The 23932-nt window shown below is 37.5% G+C and overlaps 1 protein-coding gene across 1 annotated transcript in view; it reads right to left on the bottom strand.

Moving 5' to 3' along the window:
• GUCY2C (guanylate cyclase 2C) overlaps nt 1–23709 on the bottom strand; it is a 69758-nt gene extending 46049 nt beyond the window's left edge. The window contains exons 1-6 of the mRNA XM_015832146.1: nt 23520–23709; nt 22391–22509; nt 19377–19453; nt 17901–18116; nt 13305–13426; nt 5851–5947 (exon numbers count right to left, since the gene is read on the bottom strand). Of these exons, the coding sequence (XP_015687632.1) occupies nt 5851–5947; nt 13305–13426; nt 17901–18116; nt 19377–19453; nt 22391–22509; nt 23520–23709 (821 nt within the window). The remainder of the gene's footprint in view (nt 1–5850; nt 5948–13304; nt 13427–17900; nt 18117–19376; nt 19454–22390; nt 22510–23519) is intronic.
• Between the last annotated feature and the right edge of the window lie 223 nt (nt 23710–23932).

Raw genomic sequence — 23932 nt, 5'->3', positions numbered from 1 at the left:
AAATATTATTCAGCAACCACAGAGAGTTTCTCTAGTAAAATATCAATCATTTATCAAAGCAGAGGTTTTAAAAAACCTACTTGGTAGAAACAATCTTTAGCTCATATACATGTAATATAAAGGTAGCATTTAATAAATCAAAATGGAATCTATATGTATTGTTTGTTCAGTACTGAAGTAAGTGAAATATCATAGGATTTTACCTGGACATGCAAGGATACTTTCAAACATAAAGTGTCATGCATACCATATAATAGTCCCATGTTTCTTCATTGTCTCATTGAAATGTTAGTCCCTTCAAACAGGGAGCATAAACTGCGATCATTCTGCCTGCATCTGGTCTGTCAGAGCATCTCAAGAAAAGATATTTTTAAACATGAACTTTCCAGCAAAAAAAATCTACATATGAAAAGAGTAGTGTATCTAGTCTAGTGGTAAAATATCACAGTGTTTCACATAGCACACCTTATCTTAACAATTTCCCAACCTATTACCATCTCCAATTTTCAATATTAGAGAAATATTTTTTTATGATTTCATTTTTTGTTGTAATTTGTTTTTGCTGTAATATTTTAACTGAAACATATTAAGTAATTAATTAAATCCATTTGCATATCACTTCTTACATCCAAGAGCTGTTGCAGATGTTTTTATGTTAAACATAAGAAATGTTTAACATAAAAAAATTAAAATGCAAACATAATGCAATAAACATTTAACATTATAAATATTTATGAAGTGTGGAAAACAGCAAGAAATTTATACATAATATTAGGGATGGGAGATCATTTCAGTAAATACTTGAAATAAAATACAGACACTGGTTTTGTAATATACTTTTTTAGTTATTGTCCATTTTAAATGTGGAAATCATAAAAAATATTTTTGCAACACAAATAACTTTTCTACCCCATGTGAAAGGCAGCATAGCCTTATTGAATTGATTTAATATATGGTGTGAGTTAGTGTGAGTGCTGTGAACAAAACGCATAATAAAAGGCTCATAAAATCATTTGTTTATATAAAGGAAGGAAATAGCTTAAATGCAATTTATCAACCATGTTTTACAACTTGTCAAACGCTTATCTTTCTATTTTAGCATTTCAAGGCAGTTAAAGAGGAAGTATAGTGATATATTGTGATCTATCATCTGTACATTGTACATAGTTCACTTAAGAAAATGAGAACATGTCCAGACGTTCCTGTTTGAAACACAGGCATAAAGTTATCTATTCATTAGCCTTAGCTTCCTCCATCTCTTATCAATACTGGTCTACGTTATAGGGAAATTACACAGAATTTTGCAATAATATTAAGATCCCAACTCACTGAACTCTATATGAGTGCTAAATAACAGTAACAAAGATGATAAATAAACCTTCATTTTTTGATGCAGATTTGTATTTCCTGTCAAAATTGCTGTCAGTCTTGCAAGCAGATTGAATGTATATCCCATGCCAAAAGATTTCGTAAAACAATTGTAACATCGTGTATGAAATGAGCATTTCCTCATTACTGTGTTGAAGTGTTCTCCACTCATCCTTGAGGCAACAGAAAACTACACCAGCATTAAATATGCTATCCCCTTTGCTAAGCTATATCCCACCTCTATTGCCCCTGTTGCAAGTAACTGTCAATTATATTTTTCTTATTAAACATATGCAGGGCATGACAGGCAAAGTGAGTGACTGACAACCTCCTCAAGTCAGTATGTCATCATCCAGCATGAAAACAATAATCATGACACTACAGCACAAATAGACGCAGAGGAATGAGCCATAGTTCTTTTTCTCTTTGCTAGTCGCCACTCCTGAATTCCAGACACATGTCAAATAAAGTGTCTGTGTGCGCGCGCGCATGTGTGTGGGTATGCGTGTGGGTGTGCATGTGCATATGTGCCCATATATACATACATATTTTAAAAATATGTATGTATACAATTATAATTGTAATTCATACCCCTACCAGAGGCCTGGGAGTTAAAGGGTTGCATGCAGTATTTTAGTTGTTCCTATCACTGCGCTCTTCTGGATAGAGAGCTCTGATGCTGTTCCTGAGATCTGTTGGATCAGAATCAGGAACACTGCTGGCAGTGATTCTTGATGGTTATTTATTTATTTAGTGTATGGCATCTACAGAGGTCATGCAGTCACTGATTCTAAGGAAGCTAACCATTTCATTGCTTCTGAGGTGGCTGCAGTGAGATTGTCCCAGGTGTCTTGAAATTTCCTGAGGTGACATTCTTGAACTATATGTGTTATATTTTGTTCTGGACCACCATGGTCACATTGCAGGCTCTTGGCCATTCCTCACCCAAAGAGCTTTGCCTTAGTTCTTAGTTCTTGATGGTGGTGATAAAAGAAATATTTAAAATTTCTCTTCATCCTACCCTTTTTTTTTTCATATTGTCACTAACTGCCAGCTCTGCAATTTCTTCTGTTCTGGAAGGAAAGGGATGGAGGGGTGGGAGATATCTGCCTTGGAATTTTAATGTTAATATTTAGTCTATTATACCACTTTATACTCTTTCCACTATGTATTCAAGATGGACAGTGATTAATATTTATATGTATTTATATGTAAGGGTATAGTTATATACATATGTATATATCATGTTTATATGTATACTATGTATGTGTACACTTTTGAGAGCAGAAAACATAATTTCATTTTTAATATGTGCCAGTGTGCCCACACTAAAATGACAATAAAGGTTATCTTATCTTATCTAGCTTACTGTTACACTATTCTATTACTGACTATTTTAGGCACCATTATACTGTGTAACAGAGCTGCATCCAGCTCTTGTGAAAGTAAATACCATAAATATAACACATTTTTGTGGTGAGGTTTGTTTTATCTCTGGCTCACCCTTTTTAAGAAGTCTTGCTTTCTGGGACTTCCCTTTTTTCTGTTGGCATCCCCTCTACCTCTGGGACTTTTGCCAAACTCAGGGATTTCTGGCTTATTGCTTTTGCCCTCCAGGTAGTCAAATAATTATCCTCTAATTCAGCCTCTCTCTTTGTCCTCTCAGATTGATGCTCTTGAACCCAAAAATCTGTCTGAACATGTCTCTGGGCTGGACAGAATTGTTCAAGAAATATTTTTTCTTCTACTGCTACTACTATTACTATTTAGGTTTTAATCAATTTGATCCCTGAATAGGATGCAAGAACCATTTGGCTAAGACATCTGTTGCCCCATTGTCCACAAAGGATGATCTGGCTGGCTAGGTGGATGTGTCCTTCCTACCTCATTGTAACATACAGTATATGCCCCTCAAAAAACTGTCCATTTGGTGGAATACGAGACCATATCAGATAGAAACCATGTATCATTCTTCAGTCAACAGTATATGATAGCTATACTCCTACAGGAGCCTCCAAAGAAAATCAAGGTTCATTTACAGAAAAAAACTAGAGATGCCTAAATGCACCAAATGAATCAAATAAGCTTTTTTGTGAGTAGCAAGAATGTTCTCTCAATCCCTGCCATAGGTGTACTAGATTACTTCTGTCAGAAGAAAAATACCAACTTGCCACCTGAGTCATTCCTTTCACAGGCAAAAGTCACAAACAAAGTTATAGAGATGCCTAAAAAGCTTTTCATCTTATGGAGGCTAAAGATGACAAAAGCATGTCTCACCAGGAAGCAAAATCCCCTCAAGAAAAGGAAATTTCCTAAATCATAATACTATGTCAGGCCCCCTCATAAAATTTCACCTCTAGGAAGATCTGCACATCAAACATGCAACTTGTGATCAAAGTCCATTTGGATTTCACACTTTCCCGTGGCAAGAACACCTCAATTTGCACATCTAACATGCTTCACGATCAAAGCCCATTGTCACTATAAATACTTCTATTCTCAGCTTCCTAATCTCCTACATAGCATAACAGAGTTGGAAGGGACTTTGAAGGTCATCTAGTCCAACTCCCTGCTCAAGCAGGAGAGTCTATACCATTTCAGACAAATGGCTGTCCATTCTCTTCTTGAAAATCTCCAGTGATGGAACACCCATAACTGCTGAAGGCAAGCCATTCCACTGGTTGATTGTTCGTGATCACCATTAGGACATTTCTCCTTAGTTCTAGGAGAACTAACTAAGACTTAGGAACAGCTTAATTAAATTCTCTAATTACTGAATCACAGATAGTTTTCAATTATTATATTCAGTTTTCCAGCCTCAAATCTTCAAGCTAGCACTCTTGTGGCACTAACATAATTTATAAGGCTAGCAACCTCTTTTTGAACTCTCCAAGCATTTGCTGCTCTTTGTCTAAATCTTGGCCTTGGCTAGTATCAGAAGATTTACAACATGATGATAAAAGCTCTCAGGCTATAATTGCCTTCTTTCTAGTCTTGCACAGGACACAAAGACTGCATTTTGTTAATAAACATATCTCAGATAAGTAGCAAAACCCTAAGAAAACCTAATGTGCAGGAACATAAATTATATGAAGGATGCAAACTCCATTGCTTATCCCCTTAAATCCTTAAACAAATGGGGGGGGGGGAAATACCATAACAGTACAAAAAAAGAAAAATGGTGATAGTCAAGAAAGATAGACAGATCACACCCCTTCCAGTCATCTTTCCTGAATCTCCTTAGAGAAGTAGTAAAAATGCCAGTTACACCATGACATGCTTAGAAAGCAAAAGAATGTTGATAATACTTGAAAGTGAGAAATGCTATGGTTTCCCAAAAAAGGTAGCAATTCAAATAACAACAGTAATCTTTATTCCACACAGCCTTTGTTTGCAAATAAATTATTGTCTTTGTAGTTCTGCTTTTATTACCTCTATTACCTTTATCACCACTATTTCTAATCTCACAGATTACATCCATATTTTGCTAAGGTGACCAACTTTTTTACAATGAGAAGGAGGACACAAATAAATTGAAGAAAAAAAAGTGAGTCTAATGCGTGCGTGTGTACCGTGTCGTGTTTCGGTAAGAAGTAAACAAAGCCACTTGGGTGCGGCGCACTCTTGCGCGCGGCGCACTCTCTCAAAACAACTCTCCTGTGCAGAGCACATGTGTCTCATAATCACGTCTTGCCGCACTGTACCGAGCCTTGACGAATCGTCATGTCAAATACAAATACGTCACATCACACGCAACGGATCGGATCGGCATCGATCAAATACAGAGATTTACAGATTAGTCTTCAAATATGGAAAAGGAGGACATGTAGGAGGACACTTTTCGAGAGAGGATAGAACTTACAAAAGAAGGACTGTCCTCCCTAAAGGAGGGAGACTGGTCACCTTACCTTTGCATAAAACTGGGTGTGGGGAGCAGTCACATACAGGCCCTTTTTTAAGTATTGCAGCCTCTGGTATATAAACACAATGTATGCTTTGGATGGAAGAGTGTTGCTGGTCTCTTTTACTAATGAACTTTAGTAGAGAAATTTTTCCTAGAGTACGTATCTTTGGCCCTACAGCATTACGTCCCTAGGTACATAACAAATCATGCAGGAAATCACGGTTTTAAAACAAGTACTATCCCCTCAGGCTTTGAGCTCAAAAGCTACTAACTTGGACACGAGTGGAGAAGAAATTACTCTGTCTCCCTCCATAAGGGAATTCACTGGTTGTAAAGCAAATATTCATTTGCATAGGTTATACAGAACTTAAAAATAAGTTTAATTTGAGAGTTACTTTGGTATAGAATATATATAAAATTCCCTTCTCCCCCTTAGGGGTGGTATTTGTCTTCCTCAATCTAAGAGCCTGAGCGTTTGAGGGTTCTGAGTAGCATCTTAGTTGAAAGAATACACACATGTCTATTCAGATTCCATTGTTTTCTTTTATTATTCTTTATTTGTTTTATAAAATATGTACCTGTGAAGATCTATCAGGATGAAAACTATATTGTTATCCACCTCTTTATTCCCAAGGGCTATTTTGATATCATCTGGAGTACCACATGTGAGAATTACTGTTAAAAAAAGTAAGAGAGAATGAGAAATAATAAATAATAAATATTTTGCTTTATTTTTTTAAAAAAAATATTTGGAACATGAAATAACATTAAAGCAGTAAAACTGGGAATCTATTACACTGAAAAAACAACAACCTAATAACCAAAACCAGAGAGGTTAATACCAAAAGTTGAAACTTAGTATTCTGATGGTTATCAAAAAAGAGTATGGACTTCCCCTATTTTATTGTTAAAGGAGCATATGAGAATAGACAGAAAACAGAATTTATAATGACTTTGAAATGTGTGTGTGTGTGTGTTCCCAAAGTCATTATAAATTCTGTTTATATATATAGTGGAGCCAACACCTACAGGAAAATGGAGAACCAGCAAGTTGACTGGCTCTTTATAATTCCTCTCTAGACAAGGAGAAATTTTGAGATCACCCTCAAGTGCTCCATATAGTTGCTCCTGTGGGAAAATTATAACAAATCAGATTCTTAACTTTATTCTTCATATTGTCTCAATCACCCATAGAGAGGTCACACATTTCCCAAACCACCTTTAATCTACCGACCATTCTCAAAATAAAATAAATGATTAAAAACACCTCATTGCCCCCATCAGAGAAATGGAACCCCTTCAAGATTAAATCATAATACCAGACCCCTCACAATAAAACCACAATTAGAAAGGCATCTACGCTTCTGAGGGCAATCTTCCCTCCCTGGACTTCATATCCTCAAGACAATATCTAGATATACGCATCTAATATATACCTCATAATCAAAGCCCAGGGCCGAAACACCTCAATCTTTATATCTGGACATCAAAATCTCTTGTCATTATAAATACCTACTTATACACCCCTAATTTGGTATCTACCACCAGAAGCGAACCTCTTTGTTTTTGGGAATAAATAAATCATCTCTTGTCCAACGGCATGTCTAGATTTCATTTTGATTTGTTCATGCACAACCATGGCTTGAATTGGAACCTCAGTGGTTCTTCTGACACTCCTCATGAGGAGACTGCAAAACAACAGTCTCTAAACAGGCAGGTTTAGAGCTATGGGAGACAAGGAAATAGATATTTTGCTCAATCCATGATTGGTGCCTTTTCAGCTGCTAGGGCCTTTTACAGAACTGTAAATGCCTTACACAGTGCTTTTTTTCTAAAAAAAAACAAAAAAACAAAACGGTGCCAGAACTCACACATGTCATACAACCTGCCTTGCCTACCCTACAAGGTTCCATCCAAAAAAGGTGCTGGAACTCCATTCTGGGCATTCTATAAGAAAAAAAGCCCTGGCCTTACAGACCTTTTTCAATCCTTGGTTTTAAATACAAGTTTAAAGTTTTAAACTTTTTGTGTGGGTCACATCCTAGACATAAATTGTTTCAACTCTTCTCCTCAGGATGCTGCCATAGGGCATTGCATGCCAAAATAATTAGACACATGCTATCTTGTGCCATCATTCTGCTAAACACCAATTCCCACAGCACTGTCTTATGTCTAAAGATATTTATCCATGTAGTAGGGCTGTATTACTATTATCCTTCTTATCTTTCCTTTTACCTTCTACTATTGGTATCTTATGATGATATTACTTTGTTGTTTGTATGTACACTAAGAGATGCACAGGAGACAAATTCCTTGTGTGTCCAATCATACTTGACCAATAAAGAATATTCTATTCTTTTTTTTAAAAAAAAAAACCCTGGAATAAACAGCAAAAGGATGGTTAAAATTTTGGTTTTAGAAAGTTACAACTAAACTAAGGGTCCAGATAAATTTGAAATAACATTTTGGAACTAATTAAAATAATCTGTCCCATGAAAGCACACTTTTCTTTTGAATACTTTTTTAAAAATGGTAAAATAGAACTTTGAAGTTGGACACTAGAGAGAACTTGATAGAACTAAAAATCCCAATACTACTTATATTTGACTTATTAATTCAGAATGAAGCAAAATGTTTTAACATTGGACATATTGAGGGATATTTTTGAACTAATTTTAAGAGTCTACCTCCATAGATAGACTGTGTTTAAAAATATTGTGGAAGAGGAACAAGTTTTCCTGGACAAAAGTGAGAGTGATTTAAAAATGGCAAGCTACAGGAAAAATATAGAAAAAGACATTATACTGGACATACTGAAGAAACTGGCTGATGTCGTAATATTTAAAGGAGTTATACAAATAACAAACCAAAAGAATGACCTGATTCATCTTCATATATTGGATTTACAAAAGTGGCTTCAAGGAACGAAAAAAATACAAAAAAACCCCACATTTTAGGACATTATTTCAAGATAAAGTTTGTTAAAAATAAAAGGAAGGAATATAAAGTTGACTTATTTGATCAAGGTATAATTAGATATGTTGTTATCTCTGGTAACCCTTAATGGCTGATTGGGGCTGAAATGACAAGGTTTTAAAGGATTTGTTTATAGATAAGAGATGGGATATGGGAAAAAGAGATCATTTGCTGTATTTTAAAAGAAGGTGATAAGTGCCCTGCCTCAAGTTTCAGTCCCACTGGCATGCATGGTTTTTCAGGAAATTATCAGTTTTACTTCAAGGCTGAAAAGCTAATAATGAAGCAAAGAAATGTAAACAAGCCAAAGACTTGCCTGCGAAGTTTGTTTTGAAATAGGAGTACTCAGAAGAAGAGTTCAAATTCAATCCAAGTTTTAAAGAGCTAGATCCATATTATTAGACAGTCCAAAGGTCAGAGTTTAAAGAGAAGACTCCACATACGAGTATCATGCATAGCCAAATAGAAGTTGTTTCCAGCAAAGAGAGCCTGATTCAGGACTGTTTCTTAAATAAGGGTACAGTCAGCTGTCAATAATGTTTATATCTTTGCTTGGACAGCAGTGTAATAACCTTCACTGTGCTGCTCTCTTGTTTACTCATCTGGTACATCAGGGGTGTCAAACTGCTGACCCACGGGCCAGTTGCATCATGCAAAGGCCATGCCCACCCCAGCTCCTGCAATGCAAAAAAAGTTGCAATATGTCTCAACACGTCATGTGACAGGGCAAGTTTGACACCCGTGTGGTACATGGATTGGAAGGCATTACATCATCCTCATCTGATTTTTCCAGCTGCTTGGGTGGCCCCTATGTTTGATCAGGCTCATGTGATTCCTCGCTCTGTTCTTCCAGACCGAACTGAAGCAGCTTCTTCAGGGTCAGATTCAGACTCAGAATCTGAATTCTGAGCCTGGGCCATATCATTAAGTTACTAAAATTGTTTATACTTGTGAAAAAGAAGGAAGACATTTCTTTATATCTTTTTTTTTACTATATTCTCATGTTTTCTGTTTTCTGTTTCTTTTCTGCATCTTTTATGGTGAAACCAAGGCTTAATCTTTGTGCTTCTTTGTCCCATCTGCATAGTGCAATGTCCTTGTGGCCTCCTGTTTCTTGGAGACAGGAAGGGTTTCCACCTGTCTCCTGTTACAGGAACAGAGTATCTAGGTTTCAGGTGGCTGGCTTCTGAACTTACCAGAACTATTACTTATCCCGCTTCTATGGTTGGAACTATCCTTTCTCCATTCTTTTATAACTTAGCTTAGCAGTTCTCATCTCTCCTGATCCAGCAGCCTTGGAAGAGTCAGTAACTCTTTGCTTCTATTTGTATTTCTGCTGATCCTGAATAATTCTCTCTGCCTACCAGTTCATCCCTAGAACCTAAAGGAGGAAAGGAATTGGGAAAGTAAAGAATATCCATCTCCTCTAGAGAGAATATAGCAGGCAGGGAAGTCATTCAACATCATGACCTCCTGTTCAGATACTTCCCAGTCCAAACCCAAAGGTGTTTTCCAAAAGGCAACTGGACTTTCTTGGTTTTTTCCTTGAAAATATTTCATTTTTCATCCAAGAAACTTCTTCATAACTGAACATTTTCAAGGAAAAAAACCAAGAAAGTCCAGTTGCCTTTTGGAAAAGCACCTTTGGGACAACCATGATCTGGATCATTGAGAATCTCTATACACATATTCCCAGCTCAGATTTCTTCCACTATAGACTAAGTTGGAGTGGTATGACAACAAGAACTGTTTATTACATCCAGTAACCAACAGCTAAAAGCGTAATATTCCATTCATTCTGGTTTAAGAAGAGTACCCATTTGTTCCAATAGATCAGAAATATATGAGATAAATGTTCACTTCTGTTAAAGGTGTCTTAAATACTGTCTAGTTTGAAGTACATGCGGGAAATTAATTTTCTATTGGTAGTTATCCAATCATCCAATCACCCATAAGCTCCTTAAGTTCAACTTCCTCCTGCTCCAAGTTCAAAGAATTGGTAAGTGGTGAGACTGCAATGCAAGGCTTAAATCTGCATGTTTATTATAAGTGGAATGCTGCTAGCTGGGGAGTTCTGGGAGTTGAAGTCCACACATCTTAATTTTGCTGAAGTTGAGAAACACAGTAAAACCAACACATACTATTCTTGTTACTGCTAACTGTGAATTTGCTCACTGAGGAGTGATCTATGCCTTCTAACTCTCAATGTCTTATTGGGCTGAAGACAAACATAAGGAACAAAATATTCTACCTTGCATGAAAAAGTATTAGCCTGTTTATTTTGTGAGTAGGAATATTAATTACATGAAAGTTAAAATGGAAGAAAAGAAATTGCACAGGTTTGATCATGTGTGACCCATTGTAAAATGTTTCTAGAAGTTCCAAGTTATTTTGTTTTGTGTGGTGGGAGATGAAGCATCTAGAGCAGGGGTGTCAAACTCAATTTCATTGAGGGCCGCATCAGCATTGCGGTTGCCCTTGGGGGCCAGGTGGGTGTGGCCAGGGTGGGGGCAGCCTACTGGGTGGGCGTGGATAGAGTGGGTGTGGCCTATTGGGTGGGCATGGCCAGCTCTACATCATTCGCATCAAGGGTGCCTGTGGGGGCCTGGGCAGGAGTGGGACAGATCTGACAGTCTCTGGCAGAAGGGGGTGGGACCAGGGCAAGTGCCAAGGCATGGTCCACTGGAGGAGCCTCACTGTTCCTCTCAGGCCATGCGGGGGGGGCTGGATGGTGGAGCGGGCTGTCCGGAGCCCTGGGCAGCAGACGTCAAACGCCCAGCCTGGCCCTTGAGTACCCACGGCACCAAACCCAGCCCCATTTCTCCAAAGGGGCGCCCAGCTGCACTTATCTTCTCCTCAAGGCTGCTGCTGCTGTGCTTGCTCTCCTTAGCCAGGTTGCTCATGATGGATACGAGGGCAAAGTCAGAGGGAGGCCCATTCCCTCTCCATGGGAGGAGACCCAGCTTTGTATCCAAAGCTTCCTTAGCAATAGGATGAGAGATCCCCAGGACAGGCCAGGAGGAGGAGGCAAGGGGATGGTGAAAGGGCAGCAGGGCAGGACTAAGGCAGGAGTTCCCTCAGACCCTCCCTCTCCTTTCCTTCTTTCCTTCTTTCCTTCTTTCCTTCCTTCCTTCCTAAGTACAGAGTGGTGGGAAAATATTTGAGATGAGGGAGGGAGAAAAATAGGCAAGAAACACAGCTGGGGAGATGTTACCCTTTGTAAGGAATGAAGAAATGCACCATCACCTGGAAGTAGCCTGCACATGGCCCTCACCTACTTCACATATCTGGCTTGGTGGGCTCTGGGAGAGGGGATGCCATGAGCAGCATGAGAGTCAACATTACCTGCGCAATGCCACCCAGCCCCCAGCCTGCCCGGTCTTGGCAGGCAGCGGAGTGCTCTCCTCACAACGCCGAGAGGTTGAGCCGGGTGGTGCTAAGCTTTGCACCTTGCTGCCTGCTGAAACTGGGCACACTGAGGGCTAGGCAGCATTGCACTTCTCATCAGATTCTCGCCACCCAGCTCAACTCTTGGCACTGTGAGGAGAGGGCCTGCTGTCTGCCGAAACCCCTCTTCCGGAGCCCATCAAGCCGGATAGGTGAAGTAGGCGAGGGCCATTTGCTGGCCACTTCCAGGTGATGGTGCATTTCTTCATTCCTCACAAAGGGTGACATCTCCCCAGCATGCACCCAGGGGGCAGGGCCGATGAGGCAGGGCCTGGTTCCTCGTTGTTTCCAGATGGCCTTGTGGAGCTAAGATTGAATGTGTTTCAGCATAGATGGCCACCACAAATTGTACATTGAGTCCTGGGCCAGGGCCAAGGCAGAGGGGGCCGTTCCCTCACTGTTTCCAGGATGGCTTCACGGGCCACATGAAACCACTTCGCGGGCCACATCCAGCCCCCGGGCCTTGTGTTTGACATGTCTGATCTAGAGGGAAAACTAAACAGAGTTTCAAAGAGTATTGATGGTCATAAAGAGAGATGAAGAGGGATTGTACATTCAAAACTTGTCAATGCAATCCAAGTCTGCTTTGATAGTTTCCACTCTCATCAATAGTTCTGTCAGCTCGGTGAATAAGGCACCTTTGTATGACCACAGAAAATGTCTTCAAACAAAGCTGGCTCCCTTGGCCAAAAAATAGAGATGAGCACCACAGCCTAGAGTCAGACACAACCTGACAGAAAAACCTTTACCTTTTACATGCAATTGTAGATTATGAAATTATTGTAGCTCCAGAAACCATCACAATCAGAGTATTTGCAGCAGAACCAATCTGAGTGCACAAATTAAAAAACAGGTGAAAAGACACCAGACAGACAATTGGAATAGTGGACTGGACTCGGGCAGAACTAAAGCCCTGGATAGGAAGTCCAGAAAAATAATGACAATGGATCATGCCCTTCATTCCTGCAGCAATGTTGACAGACTCTACTTACTAAGGAAATAGGTGGGCATAGAATGTTGCAAGTACATCATATGATTGGGAAAAAAAGGCATTGGAAAATATCTGAAGGACAATGAAGAAGCTGGTATTTCAGGAAGGCTTACTGATTACTGTAACAACCAAACTGTCATACAAGGAAGACCAAATGAAGAACAGAAAAGCGACATGGCGAGACATGGCCAGTACATTAAAAAAAGTAGCAGGTAGAGAGACAATAACAAAGTTGGCTAAGAGCAGAAAAGTTGAAGAAAGGACAGAGGGGCTAATTCTGGCTACACAACGAGGTGGCTGAAGCAGTAGGTGTGAACTTAAATGGACTCCAGAAGATGGTAGAGGACAGGAAGACCTAGAGGAACGTTGTCCATGGGGTCGCGATGGGTCGGACATGATTTCGCAATTAACAACAACAACAAATAAGATTATGTTTGGAAGCAGCTTAGACAGACAGCTCTGCAGTTAGTAGTAGTAGTAGTAGTAGTAGTAGTAGTAGTACTTGATAGATACTGTTATTATAATCAATTTCAATAAAAGTAGTGTTAGGCATCATTAAAATTGTGCCCACCAAGCCAGTCTATCTAGACCTGTGGATTCCAGATACAAAGGCCTTACCATTGCTTTTTCGATCTGAACTTTTCACAATATCTTGCAGGTCTTCTGGGCTCCTTATAATTTCCTTGAATTTCATGTATTTTGAGATATCTGTAATTGAAGCATCTAGTGCATTCATATACCTGGGATTGAATAAGAAACAACAGGAAAATTAATATTGGACAGTTGCATAATGTTTGGAAAAATATTTGGTGTGAGAAAGATAACAGTGTTGTGGTATCAAATTCCTCCAAATTTCAAGCTGTACACGTCTCTAAAAAATGACATTTCATGTGCATCAACATTTATATTATTATATCTCTATTGCAAAATCCATAATAACCATAGGCTTCCATCATATTAACCTTACTTTTAAAAATGGGAAGGGATGCTTTCTCTTTCTCATTCTGTCATATAATAGGCAGTCCTCGACTATAATTGAGCCTGGAAATGAAATAGATCTTGGGGGGGGGGNCTATCTATCTATCTATCTATCTATCTATCTATCTATCTATCTATCTATCTATCTATCTATCTGCCATGGTGGTGCAGTGGTTAGAATGCAATACTGCAGGCTACTTCTGCTGACTGCCAGCAGTACAGCAGTTCAAATCTCACCAGCCTCAGGATTGACTCAGCCTTCCATCCTTCCAAGTCAGTAAAATGAGGACCCAGATTGTTGGAGACAATATGCTGACTCTGTAAAGCACTGTGAAGTGGTATATAATTCTAAGTGCTATTGCTATTGCTATCTACCATCTATCTATACAAAAATTTTTACACTGCCTATCTTGTTATCCAAGCCCACACAAAACACCTTTTTAGTCAGAAAGCTCCTACTGCTCCCTTTAACTCCTTAGGATACTTTTGGCTAACATAAGTTACATTTTGTCCAGGGAAGAAGGAGTTAGACTCGTGACTCCTGGACAGCCTTTACACATCTTTGGGTTGTGTACCAACTGCATTCTTTCTTGGGTTGTGAGGTTCTGCACTCAGTCACTCATGCCTGGTCAACTTCCATTTGGATTAGTGTAACACGCCCTACCTGGGGCTACCCTTGAAGAGTATTCAGAAACTACAATTGGTCCAGAATGCAGCAGTGCAGACAGTTGTGGAGGCCCCTCTGGTGGTACATGTAACACCTCTGTTACACGAGCTGCACTGGCTGTCAATCTGCTTCTGGATCCTATTCAAGCTATTGGTCATTGCCTTTAAAGCCCTTTTGGTATAGGTCCAGAATATTTGAGGAGCCATCTTTCCCCAATGGGATTAGCCTGACCCACTTGTACTGGCAGATGAGGTTTACTGCATTCCCCCATCAGCCAAGGTATTGCAGTGGATGGTATCCAGTAGAAGAGCCTTTTCTGCCATGGCCCCCACTCTTTGGAATATCTTGCTGAGGAATGAGATTTCCCCCTCCCCCTGGCATTCAGGTAATGCCTCATAACTTAGCTATGCAGTTGGCACAGGGCTCTGAGAAACTGCTGCTGTCTGGAGGTGGCTAGTGTAGTAATAGAGAAGTCACCACTACCTCTCTGCTCTAAACCCATGGGTTTTTTAGTTGTTTTAATTGTTTGTAATTTTTATCTGTTTTTATATTTATAATTGTTTTTATATCCATATGCTTTATTACATCATAAGCTTGAGTCACCTTGAACTGCAGTCACCTTGAACTGCAAGATAAGCAGCATATACATAACAACAACAACAAAAAAAAACCTGGTTAGCTGTGGCAAGAAGATTGCCCAGACTAACTACAAACAATGGCATGACAAAGTAGCAACAATGGTGCATTGAGAGATCTGCAAGAAATATCATTTGCCTGCAAGCAAGAACTGTTAGGATCATAAAATGGAGAAAGTCATAGAAAATGAAGAAGTTAAATTGCTCTGGGACTTTAGAATTAAAACAGAGAGGCACCTGTCACATAACACCCCGGACTTAACAATTGTCAATAAGAAAAACAAAAAGTCTGGATAGTGGACATGGCAGTGCCTGGAGACAGCAGAATAGAAGAGAAAAAACTGGAGAAGATAACAAAATACAAAGACCTACAAATAGAAATAGAACAACTGTGGCAAAGGCAAGCAAGGGTAGTACCTTTAGTAATAGGTGCCTTGGTGCAATCCCAAAACAACTGGAGCACCACTTGAACACCATTGACACTGACAAATCCCCATCAGTCAATTGCAAAAGGTGGCCTTACTGGGAACAGCTTCCATCCTGTGACAATATCTGTAACACCATCAAACATCCAGAGTCCATGGGAAGGACTCGATATGTAGATAAAAATACCAAACCCAGTCTGAACGTTAGGCTGACTGTGCTACTACTACTACTACTACTACTACTACTACTACTACTACTACTACTACTATTATTATTAGTATTATTATTATTAGTATTATTATGTTATTTATTATTATTATTATGTTATTTATTATTATTGTTATTATTATTGTTGTTGTTGTTGTTATTATTATTATTATTATTATTATTGCAGGCATTTATGGATATCTAGAAAACAAGGATTTGCTGCCTATAGAAAAGAGAGGGTGGTGCAAAAATTCAAGAGGGACGAAAGACCAACTAATGATTGATAAACTGGTTTTGAAGAATTCAAAGAAAAGACAAACAAATTTGTTAATGGCCTGGATTGATTATAACAAAGCATTTGATTCTGTTCCACACAGTTGGATTGAGAAATGCTTAGACATTTTTGGAATTAGCAGCAACATCCAGAAATTCCTGAAGACTTCCATGAAGCTATGGCAAACTAAATTGATGATCTGTGGAGAAGAACTTGGTGAAGTTGAAATCAAATGAGGAATTTTCCAAGGTGACTCATTGTCACCTCTATTATTTGTACATTCGATAGCACCACTAGCAAGCATTTTGAGCAAAACAAATTGTGGCTCTGAATTAGCTAAAAAAGGCTTGAAAATTTCCTATTTGCTCTACATGAATGTTTAAAACTGTTTGGAGAAACAAAAGCTAAACTGAGCTCACTGCTGAAAAGCACTGAGGAGTTTAGCAGAGATGTTGAAATGCAATTTGACATTGACAAATGTGCAACAATTGCTCTTAAGGCAGGAAAAATTGGTGAAGATGATAGATTTGAACTTGATAATGAAGACCTGATAAAAGCAATAACACCAGAAGAAGGGTACAAGTATTTAGGAATTTTGGAAGCTTCTGGCCTATTGCACCATCAAGTCAAGAAAGCTACTTCCACAAAATACATAAAGTGAGTTGAGAAAATCTTGAGATCAAAGCTGCATGGAGGAAATATCATAAAGGCAATTAACACCTGGGCAGTGCCTGTAATCTGATAGTCAGCTGGAATAATTGATTGGACTCAGCTAGAACTTGATAACTTGGATCGAAAGACAAAAAAAACTAATGACAAAGCACCATCCTCTGCACCCAAAAAGTGATATTGATCGATTGTACTTGTCTAGATCTCAAGGTGGCAGAGGACTCTTACAGGTGAAACAAACTGTGGAAGAGAAAAAACAAGGGTTAAATCACTACATAAAAAAACAAAAGAGCTCTGCTGAAGGAGGTGAATAAGGGAAACCTCTTGAAAAGAACCAGATTGAAAGTAGAATATCGAAAGGAAACAATTGAGCATCGAGTTTCTAACTGGAAAAATAAGCCTATGCACAGTTAATACCTGAAGGACATTGAAGGAAAGGCAGATACAAAACTAACATGGAGCTGGTTGAAATCAGGGGTGCTGAAGAAAGAAATTGAAGGTTTCATTTTGGTTGCCTAAGAACAAACCTTGCAGACCAATTCCATGAAAGCAAAAATTCAACATGTCAGTAATAACAGCAAATGTCACTTATGCAATGAGAAAGATGAAACAGTGAATCTCCTTATCAGTGCCTGCATCAAAATCTCATGGATGGATTATCTACAATGTCATAATCAAGTTGCCAAAATCATATATTGGAAGCTTTGCCAGAAGTTTGGGTTCGAATGTAGCAAAAATTACTGGGAACACCAAATTGACAAAGTTCTTTAAAATGAACAGGTCAAGATCTTATGAGACTTTTGAATCCAAACAGACAGACATCTGGCCCACAACATGCCTGACATCACTATTGTGGAAAAGAAAAAAGTCTGGTTCATTGATATTGCAATACTAGGTGATGCACAATTTGAAGAGAAGCAACTAGAAAAAATAATGAAATACCATGATCTGCAAATTGAAGTTGAGCGATTGTGGAGGAAAAAATCAATGGTTGTACCAATAGTAATTGGAGCCCTTGGAGCAATACGCAAAGGGTTGCCTAGATACATGGAAATTTTGAACTTATTAGACCTGAATATTCTGACTTTGCAAAAAACCACCTTACTCAGACATTACCTTAGCAGCTCTTAGGTTCTTGGTTAGGACTTGAACTGTTAAGTTTTTACCAGTTCCAGACTGTGAATCAAATTGAAGATTAAATCTTAACAACAACAACAACAACAACAACAACAACAACAATAAATAAATACATAAATAATAGAATGAAATTGATAAGATCTAAACTGGATCCTTGCATGGATGAATCTTGCATTTAAAAACACACTGAATTTCAAAATGATAGCCTGAAAGTTTCTTACCAGTAGCAATCTTCATTGGTGTCATTCTTCTTATAGACATAAACTGTTTCCCACACATCAGTTTTGAATGGCAAATTGGAATTTTTCCAAAAATCAATCAAGAAGTAGCTCACTTTTCTAGTTGGCGTTAACATCCTTATTAAGTTTTCTTTGAAGTCACAAGACAAACCAAAACTCCCAACGGAAATTATAGGGAGGTTCAATACATGATCTAATCTAGAAAATAAATAATAACCAAATGATCTCACCATGGCCGCAATTGCTATCAGTTAATAGAAGTAATAGAAGTCATACTTGTAATACTCTTCAGTTTGACATAAGCTTAAAATCAATATAAAACCAAAATAAAGTAAGCTGTTTCTTTCAGAAAAATGATTTAGTAAATTACACAAGTAGTTCTTATAGTAAAAGTTACAGTATGGACTGCTTCAGTTGACTCTTTCAATCAGTTAGACAGCTATCAGTGGCATTCATAATATTAAGATCCTGTCCTCCTCCCATCTATTGTTCTATTACCCATCAATCAGGACTCAGCGAGAGGGCACACACTCCTTGGGGCCTACTTTGAAAGAGGGCATCCTTAGAGTTTTATCCTAATTTTTTAAAATATGTTTAATTTTCCTCTTATGTATACTGAATATTTCATGAGTAGATATTGGGCATGGAAAATGACTGGACAAATTCCTTTGATCGTTCATCTGTCAATGTACCTGCAATTCTAAGGTTACCAAGTCTGGGTCTCAGAAATATGGACAATCCTAGAGAGCAGCAAAGAAATAGATTATCTATATTTCTTTGCTGATATCTAATTTTTAATAGCTCTAATATTTATACATAGGGCCAACACCATAGCAACTCTAGTCTATTAGCAAGTTCCAGGACTTTCACTCAAAAATGTAATTTCCTATGGAATATTTACTACAATTGAAATATTGTAGTAAACTGGGTATGCTGCTGAATCTTGCAGACTCAAGTAGCTTACAACAGCATAAGAAAATGTAAGCTGAGAAAGAATCTGAAAGTATAATATTTGATACATGAATCTCCTAAACTTTTAAATATGTAACAAGTTAATTCAATATTTTAATCTTATTCAAATACAGACATTCCTTGACTTATGACCATAAGTGGGACTGGAAAATTCATTATTAAGGGGTGCAGTCATTATCATGTGATCATGATTGTTAAGCAAATCATCACATTTGTTAAGCAAGACATCACATGATTGTGGTTTGCAAACTTCCCTGGTAGTTTCCCCATTGACTTTGTTTCTTGGAAGCCAGCTGGGAAGGCTACAAATGATGCTGCAATCATTGTAAATACATGCTGGTTGCCAAGCATTGAATTGAGATCACGTATCCATAAGGATTATGTGATGGTCATAAGAGTGAGGACTAGTCATAAATCACTTTTCTCACCACCATCATAACTTTGAACAATCGCCAATGAATGGTCTAAGTTGAGGATTACCTGTACTGGTTGATATTTATCATTTGATATGTAGCAAATGAACAGGCAGGACCCAGGATAACACACCCTCGTTTTTTATAGGTCTATAATATAAAAGATCAAAATAAAGATGTTAGAATATGTCTCTGCGCAACTTCATCAAGAGTGCTAGTTATAGCCATTACTGGACAAGAGATCCTGTTTTCTCTCATGTTCTAATTACCTCTTGACCAGATTACTATTATATGCTTTAAATGGAACGGTCCTTACACACCATCCTGAAGTTACATCTTAAGTAGTTATGGACATTCCTTGTTTTGCTCCTAGTGCCTTTACTTCAAGAGGCTTCCAGGAGCAATTCAAGGTGCTGGTTGTCACCTTTAAAGCTCAAGTTGGCTCATACCACATACTGTATCTTCAAGATTTCTTGCTCCCAATGGTTTCTGTCCAGCAGAAGACTGGAACGGATGGCTGTTTTGGAATCCCTACTCTAATGAAGTGTCACTTTATGATCCATTAAAGCAAGTCTTCTCAGCTGTTGTCTCCCTTCTCTGAAACAGCATGGCCCACCACAGGATTAAAGTAGCTCCTGCCCTATTGAGCTCAGGAAGGTCATTAATCAATGGAGTAAGATGAGTTGAAATCTGAAGATATGAAGTTGCTCTGAAGGAAAATGGTTATGGCACCAGGTTGTGTTTTTATTGTTTAAATGGAGCTTTGTTTTGCACTGCAGTTGTGAGCCACCCATAATTGTGTCTCTTAAGACAGGCAGCTATGTATAACTGCATTTATCATTGAATAATGTAATAATGTATTACAATTAGCATGATGCAAATCATTATAAGATACCATGGAATAGTGATAATGTTTAGTTTTATGACACATATTTAAGTGACGTAACATATATGAAAGATGGAACATGCAAGTTCCATTCAAAACAAACAAAAAAGGCAGAAAGGTATGTTGAGGAACATTTCATCCTATGCAGTATGTGGAAAATAGGCAAACAAAGTATAATTTGTTGGTGTCACATATGGAATGAAAGCAAAGCTAACTGGGCTAGCTAGATTTTGAATCAAATAGGTATACATAGATGTGTGTTTGAACAACCTGACAAATAACTTCCCCTTCTACACACAAATACTTCTCCTGCCATCTCCTCCAAGACTGGCACCTGATTATAAGGCTCTTTCCCAGCAGACCTTATTTCTCATTTTATTGAACTAAACCATTCAATCATAATGCTGAATGCTGGGATGCTGCCATTAGTCTCTTGGATTTAAGGCTTCTAATACAGAGAACCAGTTTAGTCTAGTGATTAAGACACCAAGGTAGAAACCAGGAGATATGTGTTCTAATTATACCTTGACTCTCTCAATGTTCGGTCACAAGCTGGTTGATCAATTTCTGTCACAACCAACACATCAATATTTGATTGATTTGAAAAAGCAGCATCTTGGGTAAAACACTAGGAAGAAAAAAAAGGCTTCTAATTCTTGTTCTGATTCTGCTGGGGTGGAAGGAAAAGGTCCTTTTTCAGGATATCTCCAGGGGGCTTGTCAGTCTTTACTCCCTTCTCGCTTGTCAGAGCTCAACATCATATCCTGTAGCAATATTTGTATATATTTTGAATTTAATTAAACTCAGTACTAGATAGTAAGGCTATGCATGTTTTGAAAATTATTTGTGAAAAATTATTTGAACCTTGCAAAAGTAAATATATCAAGTCTGTCCAGAGGAATTTTCAAGATTCTATATTAATTTCCAGAAATGATTTGAGAGAAGGTTGTGAAAAATAAGCAATCCATGAGTAATTCCTGTACTTTAGATCCTCCTCCAAAATGGAGGCAGAATGTTAACTATCAGTGATAGTATAGTCAACATTGTTTATTCTTCGTATTAGATTTTTGATAAATGAAGAGATCCTTTGCTCCCTCTTTGGCTTATTGGATTTAACATTTTATCATTTGTCATATCCCCAAGTAATTATCAGAGTCATGCATTTTGTTTCTTCGGATTTAAAAAGTTACCGCTGTTTTTCAAAAATACAATAATAATAGCATGGACATTTGAGAAACAGATGGATTGGAATCTAATTTTTTGCTAGCAGATTTGAAGAAGGAGCCTGGTCGGAAAACAGCAGGCTGATTAGAGAAGGCTGAAAGGGGCATGGATTCTAAAGACTCAGAGCTGACAGAATTGAAGAGTGATGAACTGGATTTTTTTAAGGATATTAATGAAGATTGGGGAATTGACTTATTATATCTCATTGGAAAACAAATGTTAAGAGAAGTTGCATTTCAACCTGTAGGAAGATTTTTTGAACAACAAATGCTGTAGAAATATCCACAACAGACTTCTGATTTTGGGAAATGGGATCCAATTGTTGGGAAAGTTCCCAGTTAAAATTTTAAGGAAAAGACTTATTATTAAGAATCAATCTAGGATATTTGATCCTGGATGGACTAGAGACAAGACTGTGGTGGATTAGGGTGGATTAGAACCCATTGTGTGAGTTAACTCCAATAACAAACTATTAACAGAGGGCCTTGAAGTTTAACTCTACTGTTGGTGTTACCTGTTAACTATGCTTTTTTTATACAGTAGATAGATGTCAGGTCAAATGGGTTGGGTACACAAAGTTGTAGAAGTTCATAAATTGTGTGCCTATTTTGCAAGGGTGGGGACTATTATTCTTGAAATATATTTATCAGTATTCAACTAGGGGGGGACAATTTGTGTGTATGTTTGCTTATTTCTTTTTAGGCACATTTATTTTCTTCTCTTTTTTGTCTTGTCTAGTTTTGCTTTGTTTTTGTATTTTCTTTTTTCCCTTTTGGAATTTGTATTTTAATGTTCTGAATAAAAAAAATTGAAAATGAAGAGAGAAATATCTATACAAACTAGCAGCATTAAGCAAAGAGAAGGGGAAAATAAAGCTAGTCAAACATAATATGAGAAAGAAGCATAATAGTCACTATAAAGTCACTATAAAGCATGTCAGAGCTGGAAATGTGGCTATAAAAGTTCATCATACTCACAATGAGTTGTCTAACAAATGTCGCACCTTCACAAGTGCTACTACGGCACCCTTGTGAGGAATAGACAGATGTGTTGAACACATCGTATGTAGCATTAACTTTGACAGTAATGTTGTTATCTATAACAAAAATAATAATGAATTGTAAGTTAAATTTTGAATGATAAAAATCCACTGAATTGTAAAATATTTTAAAATAATAAAATAATATGTACTACAATAATTTTAATAAGGTTTTATAGTTATTTTTGTATTATGTGCCCTAACTATATATACATACATACATTGTAGATCTTCTATATTTGAAATAAATGAAACAGAAAATGGAAATTTTAATTGAACTCCACCAGTGTGCTATGGAAATTATTATTATTGTACTTTCTCATTCTTTTGATAAATAGCAAGTTTTGTTTCAGTTGCAGGTAGAGAACTGTCTTCCAAACAGCTGAATACAATTTGAAGCCTGAATGATATTAGTCATATTTTTAAGCAATAGCTGAGTAGTATTTAAGGCAAATGCTGATCTCTAAAGAATTTATTTGCAAAATTTTCAAGCAAAGTTTCCAAAGCTGCTATTCTCCAAATATTTGGAACTAAATTCCTATCATAAATAGTCTGTTTTTCCATACTATTACTATCATAAGCACTATGCAACATTTACTCCATTTCTATACAGCAGTTGTAAGATCAATTACAACTGACATCCCATGAAAGAAACATTGTTACATCCTCCATGAAAGAACAGCATGAATAGCATTCTCAGTAAGATACATTTGAGAAAAGAAATGAGTAGGTATCCTGTATATTTGTTACATTGTGCTGTAATCTAGGAACTGTTCTAATATCATTACCAAATATTAACATTTTATTATATTAAATATTTTGCATTATTAAAGATATTAAATTATATAAATTGTATTTTGATGTTATGTTTCAAAATGTTTAAGTAAAGGTGACCGATGGCTTAAAAATATGATGAATTTTGTTTCATTAAAACCAACCCTGAACCCACATAAAAGCTGTTATGACAGCATTGGTTTAAACTGTATTGATCAATTATAGATAATTAACTGATAGCTAAAGGTTTCCTAAGTATTGAAACAATAGAACAATGCAATTAACATCCTTACCTTTCAGAATTTCATTCACCATTCTGAGCCCCAGTTCTACAGTTGGTTTTAAGTTCTCTGAAATCACTGGATAGTCAAAGTCATTGAGCATCATTACATTGATCACATATTCACCTTCCCCACACTTGTTTTCACTAGTATGCCACAGCAGCTGACTCAAGAGAAATGTTGTTCCCAAAAGCTGATACATCATTTATGCCTTATTATACTTTGTTACTGGCACTTGGCATATTTTAACCAGGAGTATCTGTCTTATGTCTAGCACTCTGTTCAACTTTCCTTTTTTTAAATGGGTCCTTCTGTTCTTTTGGGTGCTTCTTTTTCACTCCACGCCCATCTGTCTTACCTGTCACCTGTGTTTGTGAACAATTAACAGGAGCAGAACTCATGAAGATGGGAAGAGACCAAAGGTT

Source organism: Protobothrops mucrosquamatus, unplaced genomic scaffold (assembly GCF_001527695.2).
Source record: "Protobothrops mucrosquamatus isolate PMUCROS unplaced genomic scaffold, P.Mucros_1.0 scaffold_309, whole genome shotgun sequence".
Taxonomy (NCBI): Eukaryota; Metazoa; Chordata; class Lepidosauria; order Squamata; family Viperidae; genus Protobothrops; species Protobothrops mucrosquamatus.
Note: the sequence above shows the minus strand (reverse complement) of the source record. Positions and strands in the feature narration are given on the sequence as shown.